We start from the raw sequence: 13,636 nt of genomic DNA, 5'->3' as shown, positions 1-13,636 counted from the left end.
TATAATTATATCCCTCTATTCAATACTCTGCGCGGCCTATACTTCCAAGCAACATATCGTCGTGTGCTGGGTGCCAGGACATCGCGAGATCGAAGGAAATGTGTTGGCCGACCAGCCCGCCACTTCAATTAACGGAAGCTCTGCCAACTCTTCAGTTGCTGTCCCTATAAAGGACCTAAAACCAAACATACGGAAAAAGCTCAGGGCTTACTGGCAGAAGTTATGGGATCTACAAACTCATAACAAGTTGCACTTGATTAAACCATACCTCGGTAACTGGCCACCCACGTCGAAAACACGCCGTACAGAGGTCAGTCTCTGTCGGCTTAGAATAGGACACACACACAGCACGCACACACACCTTTTGTCCGGTGGTGACCCAATCAGCAGTCACAGATGTGGCCGTCCACTTACCGTACTCCACATACTCCTTGAATGCTCTGAGCTAGAGGCTTACAGGAAAAAACATTTTCCTCTAGCGTACAAATAACACGTACCCCTTCACCCAGCTATGTTTATTGGTCGCGAACCTCTTTGTAAATATAATGCATTGAATGTATTCTTAAAGGAAGTAAATACTTTCCATGTTATCTACTCAAGTGATTGGTAGCACGGCCTCTGAAAGGAGGCTGCTGCTGCGGATGCTACATCCAAAGAGAGCACCTGTCTCCCAGCCCTTGGGACCAAGGGCGCCGGCGAGGTATCGGTGCTAATATAACACTCCTATTCTATGGTGTCATCATAACTTAAGACTGATTCTCACCAGGCATGCTTCACTTTCATGATTTTAATAAATATATGTCTTACGCACCTTTAGAGCACAGAATCTTATGCCCTTTTACAGCTATTTAACATAACCATTGCTCTCATCCGATATCATTTCCTGGCGCTCTTTGGCCATCAATGGCCCTTGCGCCATTAACAGCAGTTGATTACTATGCCTATTCGAATTGATCGCCGGTGATTGACGCTTTGGATTGTCGATTTCGGCATGTTGAATTCATTCCTCGTGCACCCAGCCCTTCTAGTGGTTAGTCCAGCCACTCAACTTTCAGAATCAATTTGAATTCGCCCATTTCGGCAACATAGTAATTTTCGACAGAGTTTTGCGCGAACCAATGTGCATGTGTTGTTGAGAAAATGCACTTGGCTGGTGAACTTGACGAAAGTGCGTGCCCCTTGTCTTTTTCCTACAGTAACATCAAAGATGTGTTATTGGAATAACCTTAGTAAGTTCAATATCAAATGAAGCTGTCATTCTTGCAATCTAACAGTGTTGAGCAGTAATAATTGCTAGAAATTCATGCCAGCTATTCCATAGAGAGCAGTTGCTAGGAACCAGGGAAAATTTATTCCATAGAAAAAATATTTCCGAAGGCCTGTCACATGTATAAAGTGTGGAGGTTGTCTTCCCAGCCAGTTTCCAACAGCTTTGGTTTCGCTTGTATTGTTACATCAGACACAGGGGCGCAACTAGTGTTGCTAGTCACACATATGGGGTCCTCACGGGCGCATGGGTGCGTACCTGCGCTGCAAAAAAAACGAGTTGCTCAAAACTGCCTTGAAACCGCACCTGAATTGAGCGAGGACGAGCTTAGAGTCCTTGGATGGCAGCACTTCAACTTCGAGTTTTATAGTGACAATGTTTTGCGTCAGCCGGAGACATCTGCAGCCGTTCATGAGTTTTTTTTGTGTGTGTGTTGTTGTTGTTTACGGCCTCAAGTTGTCTCCTATGCCACAAGCATGTGGCTGCTGACCTTTATGTACAATCTTATGGCTACTGGTTACGTGCGAGGTTTACACTTCGCTAGGGCGCGGTGTGCTGGCGCCAGCTGCAGAGCCCTTTTTTTTTTTTTTTTAAATAGAGCTATCAGAGAACACCTTGACCCCGACTATGGAGCAGCGCAAAACTGTTTGGTAACTGCGCATAATGGTGTTTTTTTTTTAATACGATGTGCGAAAATGGAAATACTCTAGGGTGCATTTATTGGAACGCCAATCTATGGGTGGCTCATGGACAGAGGTGACGCTAGACAAAATAGTGAAGTTCCTTGGACACCAAATTTATAAAGGGATTATTCACATCATGGGTATCCATGTATATTGATATACCTGCAGGGTCATAAAAAAAAGGAGTTTACCGAGAAAAGTACAGCTTCAGTTGCGTGTTAGTATAAACCAAGCATTGCTTTACCGCAAGGCACGAGCAATGAAGCAGCACCTATGTTCCTTTTTTCTTTGTGTATGTAAGGTAAGTAAAAACATTTTGTGCAATATTTGTTATTTTTTATAATGTTTTTTGGTCATGTATCTTCAAAATGTATATTTTGAATTTTGTTTGTCTTAAATCTTTTTGAATATATAACGTTTTATTGTACTATTTACCAGCTGGCAATGAAAAAATCACACACTTTTCACATTTCCATTCATTTCCAAATATTTTTTTTGCTCTACAATATATATATTTTTTGGAAAGGGCATTTCATTGAGCGAAATTTTGTATGCTGCAATGCATGCTGGAATACTTTTCAAACTGACAAGAACTGTCTTCCCGACATGTATGAAAAATAGCCGTTTTCACGCGGTAACGAAAGAATTAAATTAGGAAGCAGGATATGCGCAGTAGGGTTACTTTTATGCTCAGAGTAACCCCGTGTGTGTCATATTACTGTTACTTTTTTCTGGTAATGTGCCCTTGACTGTGCCGCGCTTTTTTACTTCCACTTGCAGGCGGTGAGCTGGGCAGCCGCTGGGGGACAAGGCAGGGCCGCACGTTTACTTCTCATGAAGGTGCCTTTCGATCTGGCCTCGCTTGTCACGTTCGATGGACAGATGCCCTCAGATCTTGCCCATCGCAAGGGATACAAAACGGTCAGTGAACCGACACATCTCACCCCTGCCATTTGACTGCTGCTCAAATTTTGCACGAAGTTGGTATTTATCGCTAGGCTCCTTTTAATGCCATGTTTCTGAGCTTTACCTGCTTGGTTGGTAATTGAAAGTTGTGAAGATAAGCTCATGACATGTACAGTACCTTAGTACTACACATGAGTAGTGGTACTGAAACCACTCCCTTTGTTTGTTTTGTTTAAATGTCGAACGAAGCATGTCCTTCTTCTTCTGTTTCTCTTTTTACTTTGCACCTTTCTGATGACAAATGCTCCCTTGGTGCCAGGGGCGGATCCAACCACTCATTTTAGCGGAGGGTGGTCGCCTTAAGTAACACAGAAGAGAGGGGAGGGGCGTGGTCATGACTTTTTGTTTCTACTAGCAGAAAAACCCTGTCATTGCATAAATACCATTAATGAGTGCTCGCATTGGTTCAACTCGTTTTTCCTGATTGGTGACAGAAGGTGCACTACAACCACTGAAGTGAGGAAGAGAGTTCAGACACAGCCTGTTGGGGGGGAGGGGGTTCGCCTTTACCACCTCCTCTCTGGATCCGCCTCTCCTGTAAATTCCTGTAAACTGTTGTAAATATGCGTGTTCTGCAAAACTGTGCTGTCGTGGATTGAGCGTGCTGCTTCTACTAGCTAGGCTGTGTCTTCTGGTGCCACTGTCGCCTAGCGAAAACCACCGAGTCGGGTGGCAAGCGTAGCGGGGTTGACTGTCAGGTTTTTTGCTGTGCGTAGGGCGTTCCTCCGGTCGCTGTGGTTTTCATGTTGGCACTGCTGCATGCGGTCACCTACGCTTGCATTTGCCGTGAACGAGTGTAAACGTGGAGTCATTTCCCTGCATCTGATGCGTCTCCTTGATGCTCTGGCACATGCACATGGGTTCTCAAAATAGGTTCCGTGAGCGACAGAACATGTGCAACCCATTTCCACTTTACGTCCGTTAGTTGCTAATGTATTTAGACAATCGAGTTCTCATTGTATTTTACGTTTAAAAAAAGTTATGTGAAATCCGCATATCGATGCCTGGAGGTAAAAAGAAACACTTGGTAATTTGCGAAGCTGTGTGGACACAGAATGCACGTTCAAACCAATTTAAACGATATTAACGGATCCCTTGGTGCTTTATTTGTGACTCGTAACGCGTTGGCGATCACGTGGCACAGATGTACGATGATTTGCCAATGATCCGTTTTGTAATTGAAACTCATGACAGTGAGAATAAAATCATATTGCTTTAGCGCAGCTCAGTGTGAGTGTGAAGATGCTACACAGTCAAGAAAAGGAAAAAACAGACGACAGGGTGAATGCTGAAACTGAATTGTGCTAAAGCAATATATCATTTTATCATAGGCATCGCTGCGTGCCGGCTCTGGGCTACACAAGCTTTTAGGCTTTCCTTTATGTTCGATCGGTGTTCTTGTCGGCTGTCGTTTTGCGTTGTGACAGGCAAACTTCGGTTTCTTTCTTTTCTTCTAGCAATAAAATAAGCTTCTGTACGTTCGGCGGTTCGTTTGCGTGGACAGGAATTTCTTACTACGGCGCGTGTGGCAGTCGCAAGTCGATGCATTATCGGGAGTTCTACATCGACATTGATGACCTACGATATTAATCAAAACAGCACTGGCCAATGCGGGCCGCAATAATAATGCTTGGTTGCTCGCGTGGAGAGTGTGCCTTTAAATTGGTTGGTGATGGTTCTGACCCATCGTCACTCTACGCAAACAAGTGTCATTGTACTAGGACCTTTCGCTTCACGATGTATGCATTGGATGATGCTTCTTTGACTACCATGTGCCCTGACTTCATCCCTTTGTGTCTAGCGCATGGTTATCGCTCTCCACTCTATTAATTTGTAGCTTTTTTTTTTTTTCTGTCATTCTTGTAGCTTTCGGTAGTCTTGTCCAAGTTTGAAACGGAGTTTATGAAACAAGGCCTGGAAGGTGCACGGAGTCTTAAAGAAGAGGGACCGTGGAATGCCTGCCGGTCTTCAGGGTGAGCAAACTCTCTGCTTGTGTTAGTGTGCAGGGGTAGCTATTTTATCATACCGGCTCATTCAAACAACCATCAGGAAAAAAAAAAAATTGAGGAAATTCAAAGAAATCAGATGGGCAACATGGTTTCTTTTCTATCATTCGTTATTGCAACAATAACTTTGAGAAGTTTTTTAAATGTGGGGGGAGGCACACATAGGACTGTTTTCACCAAAACACTGTATTTATTGTACTCTGCTGTCATTCATCATCTGTCTGTGCACCCACTGATCATGGTTTTTATTCAGAGTTGCGAAAACATCGCCTCTGCTTTCTTATTTGTCGTTTCTGCTTATTTTGCAAAGTAGTAGACCAATCTGGAAGGATTGGTTCAAATGCCAGGTAGTGCAATGTTCTTAAAACTGAATAGTGCTGAAAGCTCACTTGTAATGATGCCAGTTTCAGTGAACGCTCGTTTTATAAATGAAGATTGGCAGTCGTAACTTTGTGTGCGGTGTATGGTAGCCCTGATTGAACGAGCTCGTTGCAGCTCCATGCCCTAGCATGCACATTGTCAAAGAAGGCTCTTTAGGCATCGCCATATTCCTCTCTGGGCTGTTGTCAACATATGGGACCTCAAAAAAGTCAGTGCCAAGACTGTGACATAAGCTTTTGTACTCCCGTGCATCAGCCCAGCTAATAGGGCATCCTTTCTCCTTTCAAAATATCTATACTGCCTGCACAAGGGTTGAAATTTAAGTATAAACTTTCTTTTATGCTGAAGGACCTCTGAACAAAAGGACTGTAGTAGGTTAACGGCTGTGCATCTTTTTGCTTATTTTTTATACAAATGTCTGACACTAATAACACTTGTTGTTGGGCTAATTGGTGCATTGCTTCAGAAAAAAATTCCAGCCTATAAAATAACGAATGCAGGAAACAGACTACCAACTGTTGGTAGTCTAGCCATTTTCCTGTGTTGGTTATTTTATAGGCTGGAATTTTTTCTGAAGCATTGTGACACTAAATTTGACTCCCTGTGACCGAACACCGTATTTATTCGGGCAGTGAATGCACTTTTTTTTTTCTCGAAAAATTGGAGCAGAGTTATGGACGCATTAAAAGTGTGGTAATGCAAAAAAAAAAAAAAAAGTTACGTCGCTTAGCCTTTTGAAATCGACATACACGTACACTGTTTGGAAACAGCTTCTTTGTTTCACTTCACTCATCTTAGGTGGTTGATTGCGCTATCTTCTGCAAGCTGTCCCTGTGCCGCTTGCACACGCCATAAAAATGTTTCGTGGCTATCTTTTCTCCCAATTGTTTAACCGCAAGAACCGTATCTGCTGTAATTTGAGGGGTGCCCAGAAGCGTGTGCACTTTGCCAACTTTGTGGCAACCTCGCATGACGGCAGTGATGACGCCATTTGACACTGTAGCAAGTAACCAAATTGCAGTAAGCTACCACCGAAGCTTCAAAACAAGCCCTCGATAATAGGAATAATGACAAAATATGGCCACTGCCCTGCTGTCCACATGAGAAGTTACTGCAAAAAAGGTAGCCTGCACCTTGCGTTCCTTGAACCATGTTGCAGTAATACATAGTGACAATCCTTTCAGGGTGACAAGCTTTTTTTTTTTTTTTTCTGGTTTTCCAGAAACCTGCGATGCGATGGCGGCGAATGGCCCTTCACGACTGGCATCGCGACAGCAAGTCCTGTGGTCGTCACTCGAAAATCGCGTGCATGTGGTTAGGCCTTAAAGTTTCGTATTTGCAGGAAGCGACTGTCCCTGTCGGTTGGCGCGGGCAGTTTCGCGACCTTCGCTGTGTACTTGTCAGCTGCGATGTCCTTACACTCGCACCGTTTGTGAACCTCACTGTGGTACATAGATAGTTTCATTGAACCTTGGACTGTAATTTTAAAAAGACAGGGGACGTGCCACGCACAGATAAAAAGAAACAAAAATATGCAGTGCGGCAGCGGACGAAGTGGGCGAAATAACGAAAGAGATCCAATGGGCTAGGAAGTGACGGGTGTTTGTTCGTGGGACTTCAGCGGATAAATGTAGGGGGTGCGTTCATTACGCAAGGGTAAGAAAAAAAATCCAAATTTGGGCCCAGGCTGAAGTTGGGGGTGTGTTAATTATGAGTGTGTTCACTACACGAGTAAATATGGTGGTTAGTCTGCCTGCCAGTATATTTGTTAATATAGTAGTCATAAATGTTGTTAGCCATGTGGGCTTCTGCAGAGTTTTAGGCTCGAAGCGTTTAGTGACTTTGTCGAATAATTTCAAATCTAATTCAAATAGTGCATATATCGCTTATAAATATAAAGAAAAATGGGCATATTTGTAATGACCTAGCCAACCTGCCCAATATCTTTTAAAAAATCAAGCAAGGTCTGTGCAAATGTCATTCTTTTTGCTTCAAAGGAAGTGGAGACCACTTTGAATAGTAGCAGGATTTGACTTTTGGTAGAATCATGTGATAACCTATGAGGTATGTTACATTTTAAAATTGGCTATATCTAGAGCAAATAGGTCGGTACAACAAGCCTAAAACTTGAAGTATGATGAATAGATGTGAGGGTAATATTTTCAATAAACGTTGCAGCGGGACTTTCCGCTAGTGCAAATTTTTTCTGATCTGAATATGTGTTTTCCTGGCTTAGCACCACTTCACTGCAGTGAAACCGTCTTCATAAAAAGTGACATGTGGATTGGTAGACACCTGGTTAGGCAATAACTTTATTTGAAGTGAATTCCAATACTGTAATATTAATTTGAATATTCGAAGCATTTGAGTTTTCGCACAATTCTAATAATCTGTGTTCTCCTAAAGGAATTATCGGGAAGCCTATGGTGATGTGGCCTTGGTCCTAGCTGCCATTGGAGCAGAAGAACGGCTACCTCTGTTTGTGCAGCACGGTGTGAGCTTTAAAGAGATGCTGCAGCTGGACGAAGAGGCTCTCTGCAAGGTATGAGATGCAACCAACACTTCTGTGTCATCTCTTCGTTGTGTTCATTGTGGTGTAAACGACTGCTTTGAGGAAAATAATGTAGATGTGTGAGTGGATAACTAATGGCCGTTTGTTGTGTTTGTTGTCCTCGGTATGCTACCATTGTCTTGATGAGTGCATGGGCTGTAACTTGTCTGCTTGCAGATGGGTATCGAATCGGAAGAAGAACGCACAAAGATTATTGCGGGTCTGGAATCCACCAGGCGGTTCCAAAAGAAAGCGAAGTCAACGTAAGTGCTGCAGTGCTGCTCTGCTAGGCAACTTGCCACTATCTCCGTGTCCTATAATGCATACTGTCAAATGATGTGTGAATCTATGCAAGTGCTGCAGTTGAACCCCTTTAAAAGAGACATGCACTAGGTAGCACTTCTTGTGTTTTATATACGATGTCTTTTATAAGCATCCCGCAGGGGCGCCTGCGCAAGTAGGCGTTTGGTGTGTAGCGACACCACGGACCCGAGCTAACGGGGGAGTTTCTACTCCCTCCCACGCCTAGCCGTGCGTGGCTTTGCCGTGTCCGGGGAAAAGGGGATCCTGGGGGTTGAGCCGACGCTGGGTGATTGGACCGTTAAGGCCCCCCGGCAGAGGCAACACACCTTTTTGGCCCCGGCTTCACGTAGACGGCACCCCTGGGCTGACGCACCCAGGAGAAATCGGCAGTCGCCTTTTCCTATCTCTCTCTCCCTACATCTTCGTCTTTATCTGTTACTATTTATCTGTCCTGTCTTCTACTCTCTTCCGTTTACTTCCAAACTTCCTGGCGGCTAGGGTTAACCCTGTGCAAATAGCCTACCTTGGTCTAGGCGCATTGGGTTATAGTGGCGTTGTACGGCTGGTGTCTGCAGGTTTCAGCAGCCGCAAACTTGTAGCGTCTCCTCGTTGGGCTCCGTGGTGGGTGGCCGCCAACGCTGCTGAACGAAAATAAGACAGGCATGCTTAGAGCATTCCCCCTACTGTCTGATCGTACCGGCTTAAAGCGGGTAAGCACCAATGATATAAATTTTTTCAACCAGCCAAAAGAAACATATCCTCACTTTCATGTTATCCACTGTGAAAAAACTGAAAAGCAAGCCAGGACCGTCTCTCCTTTCCCTAGTTTCTAGATGTCTTACCGAAACTCTTGGCACAGGATACAAGGTAACCAAAATGGCTAGTGGAGACCTTTTCCTCGAAATCTGCGACAAAGAACAATTTGAAAAGCTAGACCGTCTTTCAGATTTCGGTGGCATACCAATAACCTTAACACCACATAGATCAATGAACACAACTCGCGGAGTGGTATCTGACATGGACTTACTTGACTTGACTGAGACTGAACTTTTGGAGGGGTGGAAGAGCCAAAATGTCACTAATGTACAGAGAATCATCATGAGAAGAGATAATAAGGAAACACCGACAAAACACTTAATACTCACGTTTGCATCCAGTAAACTACCGGAATCTATTCAAACAGGGTACACGAAGAGATCTATCAGGCCGTACATACCAAACCCTCGTCGTTGCATCCAATGCCAGAGGTATGGCCATGGCTCTAAAACCTGTCGTGGTCGCCAGACTTTTGCACAATGTGGAGTCCTAGGCCACGTGTCTGAGAACTGCAAACAACCGCCACACTGTGTAAACTGCGAAGGAAACCATGCCGCATATTCACGCTCCTGCACCTACTGTAAAAAAGAAAAAAAAAATATTTACGTTGAAGGTGAAGGAGAACATTACATTTAAGGAAGCACGGCGAAGAGTCGCTCCATTCTATGGACGTACATACGCTGATGCGGCGCGTCAGGGGGCACCGCCGCACCAGCCCTCGCCACTCCTTCAGCCCGCGCATACCGAGCCGGTGGTTGTGGCACTTGCCCCCAAGGCGGCTGTAGCCCAGGCTACACCGCCTACTCCCAAACAGAGACCGGAGACTCCAGAGTCCTCGGGTCTCAAGGCCTCACCTCACCAGGCGAGGCCCGAAATTCGAGCTAACAGCCCGCACGTGCGGGCATCCAGTGCCTCCGAGGAGGCAATGGATATGTCGGTACCCTTGGTGCCGAAAGAGCGGCGTGGCTCCTTGGAGCGCGCCGAGAAAACAAAAAATCAGATAACAGGGCCTGGTGACGGCCCTGTTAAGTGAACTCAAACTCCCTGTCTAAACAGCCACTCGCTTTTCGTACACACAGCACTATTTTACATTCACCATGAACACTCAAATTATACAATGGAACGTCAGAGGCCTTCTCAGAAACCTTGTCGACATTCAAGAACTCTTACACGAACACTCACCAAAAGTGCTGTGTGTACAAGAAACCCACCTTAATTCAAAACACACAAATTTTCTTCGTAAATACGTTATTTTCCGAAAGGACCGTGTTGATGCCATGACATCATCCGGAGGTGTTGCCATCATAGTGAATCAAGGAATTGCGTGCACACACAACTCCAAACATCCCTTGAGGCAGTGGCTGTTCGAGCAGTTCTTTTTGATAAACTGATCACAATCTGCACTATTTACATTCCTCCTAGCTATCAGCTGCAAAAACGTAATTTACACTCTCTAATTGATGAACTTCCGGAGCCTTATGTTCTCCTTGGAGACTTTAATGCGCATAGCAGGCTATGGGGTGACTCTCGGTATGACGCGCAAGGTCGACTGATCGAACAGTTCCTTCTCTCGTCGAGCGCGTGTCTCCTAAATCTAAAAGAACCAACCTATTATAATCTCGCTAATAACACCTACTCCTCCATAGACCTAAGCATAGTATCTCCATCTCTTGTGCCTCTACTCCAGTGGAAAGTCGTCAGTAATCTGTACGGAAGTGACCACTTCCCCGTAGTTTTGAGCACAACTACAGTAACTGAGTGCCCACCACGTGTTCCCAAGTGGCTCATAAGTAGAGCCGACTGGGAACAATTTTATACCATCACTCGTCTAGGTTGGAATGACATATGTACTTTGAACATTGATGTTGCTGTCAACTACTTCACAGCGTTTTTGATTGATGCTGCAACAAAATGCATCCCACAAACAAATGGACACCCTGGAAAACGGCGTGTGTCATGGTAGAACTCTGAATGCCGAAACACGCGCAAACAGCAAAACAGAGCTTGGAAGCTGCTTCGAAACTCACCGACAGCCGAAAATCTTGACACCTTCAAGAAAATAAAGCCTCAAGGCAGGAGAACGCGTCGGCAGGCCAGAAGAGAAAGCTGGCAGAAGTTTTTGTCAGGGATCAATTCATACACACAGGAGGCTAAAGTCTGGAACATGGTCGGTAGGATAGCAGGAAAACAAGTACACACACTTCCACTCGTAAACACTCAGGGTGATACCTTGAAAGATCAGGCAAACTTCCTCGGTGCACACTTCGAACAGGTGTCCAGCTCATCCCACTATACTGACACTTTCCAGAAATACAGAACAAGAATAGAAAAGCAGAAACTCGAACATAAATGCACTAGATACGAGGCATATAACCAAGCTTTCAGTCTAGCTGAGCTGCGAACGTCTCTAAACTTCTGCAGTACTTCTGCCCCAGGTTCTGACCGTGTGGTGTATGAAATGTTAAAAAACCTACCAATCAAAACACGAAAAACCTTACTTTGTTTGTACAATGCTATCTGGTTTTCTGGCACTATCCCTACCTCCTGGAAAGAGGCTATTATTATTCCCATTTTGAAAGAGGGCAAGGACCCTTCTTTACCTTCGAGTTATAGGCCTATTGCACTTACAAGCTGCTTGTGCAAACTCTTCGAAAAAATGATAAACTGTCGACTTGTACATATCCTTGAAACAATTTGCTCGACCCATTTCAGTGCGGGTTTCGAGAAAGTAGATCCGCCACAGACCACCTTGTTCGTATCGAGGCACAGATCAGGGACGCCTTCGCCCATAAACAATATATTCTCTCTGTATTCCTCGATATTGAAAAGGCTTATGATACAACATGGCGTTTTGGAATTCTGAGAGACCTGTCCCACCTTGGCGTGTGCGGAAGAATGTTTCACATAATCGAAAATTACCTGTCAAACCGGACATTCCGTGTCCAAGTGGGCACGGTTCTTTCCCAATTATTTGTCCAGGGAACAGGCGTGCCACAAGGTGGTGTACTTAGCTGCACACTTTTTCTCATCAAAATGAATTCCTTGCGCTTGTCCATTCCTCGCAATGTGTTTTATTGTACATATGTCGATGACGTCCAGCTTGGCTTTAGATCTTGCAATCTGGCAATGTGTGAGCGGCAGGTTCAGTTAGGTTTAAACAAGGTCTCCAAATGGGCAGAGGAAAACTGATTCTGACTGAACCCACAAAAAAGCACGTGTGTCTTGTTCTCCCGAAAGAGAGGCATGCACTCGGAACCCAACATTGAACAGAACGGTCAACGTCTGTCTGTTAATTTGGAGCATAAATTCTTAGGATTAACCTTGGACAACAAGTTGACCTTCGTACTGCACATCAAGTATCTAAAAACAAAATGTTTAAAAGCCATGAATGTTTTAAAAGTGTTGTCACGTACTAGGTGGGGTAGTGACAGGCAATGTCTCATGAACCTATATAGAAGCCTCATTCGCACCCGCTTAGATTATGGGGCCGTTGTTTATCAGTCTGCGACTCAAAGTGCTTTGAAGATGCTGGACCCCGTGCACCATTTGGGCATCTGCCTTTCTACGGGTGCTTTTCGCACCAGCCCCGTAGAAAGCCTTTATGTTGAGTCAAATGAGTGGTCGCTTCATCTGCAGAGAACTTACATGTCTTTTGTTTATTTCCTTAAGGTGAAAGCAGACAAGAAGCACCCCTCATACTCTACTATTAATGATTTGTCGAGCTCAATTCTGTTTCAAAACAGGCCTTCGATGAGGCAGCCCTTCTCAGTTTGCCTGAAGAGTCTAGCTGAGGAAACTGGAGTCTCACTTGAACACAGTTTAATGGCTCCTGTAGTATACCCGCCACCGTGGCAACGGCAGACTATAGACTGCGATGTGTCTTTTCTAGAAGTTACAAAACATGCGCCTGTTGCCCATATCCGAACATACTTCCTGGAACTCGAACACAAATACACACGTCCTGAGTTCTTTACAGATGCCTCAAAGTCTAACTCCTCTGTGTCCTACGCTGCTGTCGGCCCATCCTTTTCGGATGCTGGCCCTCTAAATCCAGACACAAGTATCTTCACAGCGGAAGCTTATGCGATACTTGTGGCGGCTAAACACATCAAGCAATTACAAATACAAAAAGCAGTAATTTATACGGACTCCCTCAGTGTGGTAACGGCTCTGCACACTCTTAAAAAACACAGAAACCCAGTCCTTGTCTCACTTTACTCCATTTTGTGCACACTCTACACACTCAAACAACATGTTGTAGTGTTCTGGGTGCCAGGGCACCGTGAGGTTCAAAGCTACGTGAGGGCGGATCAGCTCGCTGCATCCGTCCACAAAAGCACTGCCCCTACACCCATATCAATCCCGGCCCTTGATCTTAAGCTGTCTCTCAAACGAAACCTAAGGGTGTACTGGCAGAGCAAGTGGGATACACACACACACAAAACAAACTACACGTTATTAAGCCACACCTTGGTCATTGGCTGCCCGTATCGAAATCGCGTCATACAGATATACAGTAAAAGCTCGTTAATTCGAATTCCATGGGAATGCTGAGCAATTTCGAATTAAACAAAATTTGAAATAATGAAAGTGAGCAAAAATGGGTGGATTTCGGGGGTGGGGGCACGAAAAATATTTATTGGCCAAAAAAGTCAGTGATGAC

The 13,636-nt window shown here is 44.7% G+C and overlaps 1 protein-coding gene across 2 annotated transcripts in view; it reads left to right on the top strand.

Annotated features, from left to right (window-relative positions):
* Nucleotides 1–13,636, top strand: part of LOC119174780 (ankyrin repeat, SAM and basic leucine zipper domain-containing protein 1-like) — a 50,880-nt gene that overhangs the window by 28,490 nt on the left and 8,754 nt on the right. For both annotated transcript variants that reach the window (XM_075895127.1, XM_075895126.1), the window contains exons 6-9: nucleotides 2,731–2,871; nucleotides 4,783–4,889; nucleotides 7,710–7,845; nucleotides 8,032–8,117. In XM_075895127.1, the coding sequence (XP_075751242.1) occupies nucleotides 2,731–2,871; nucleotides 4,783–4,889; nucleotides 7,710–7,845; nucleotides 8,032–8,117 (470 nt within the window). The remainder of the gene's footprint in view (nucleotides 1–2,730; nucleotides 2,872–4,782; nucleotides 4,890–7,709; nucleotides 7,846–8,031; nucleotides 8,118–13,636) is intronic.

This window comes from Rhipicephalus microplus, chromosome 5 (genome assembly GCF_043290135.1).
Source record: "Rhipicephalus microplus isolate Deutch F79 chromosome 5, USDA_Rmic, whole genome shotgun sequence".
Lineage (NCBI taxonomy): Eukaryota > Metazoa > Arthropoda > Arachnida > Ixodida > Ixodidae > Rhipicephalus > Rhipicephalus microplus.
The sequence above is the reverse complement of the archived record's forward strand: the minus strand, read 5'-3'. Positions and strand labels throughout refer to the sequence as shown.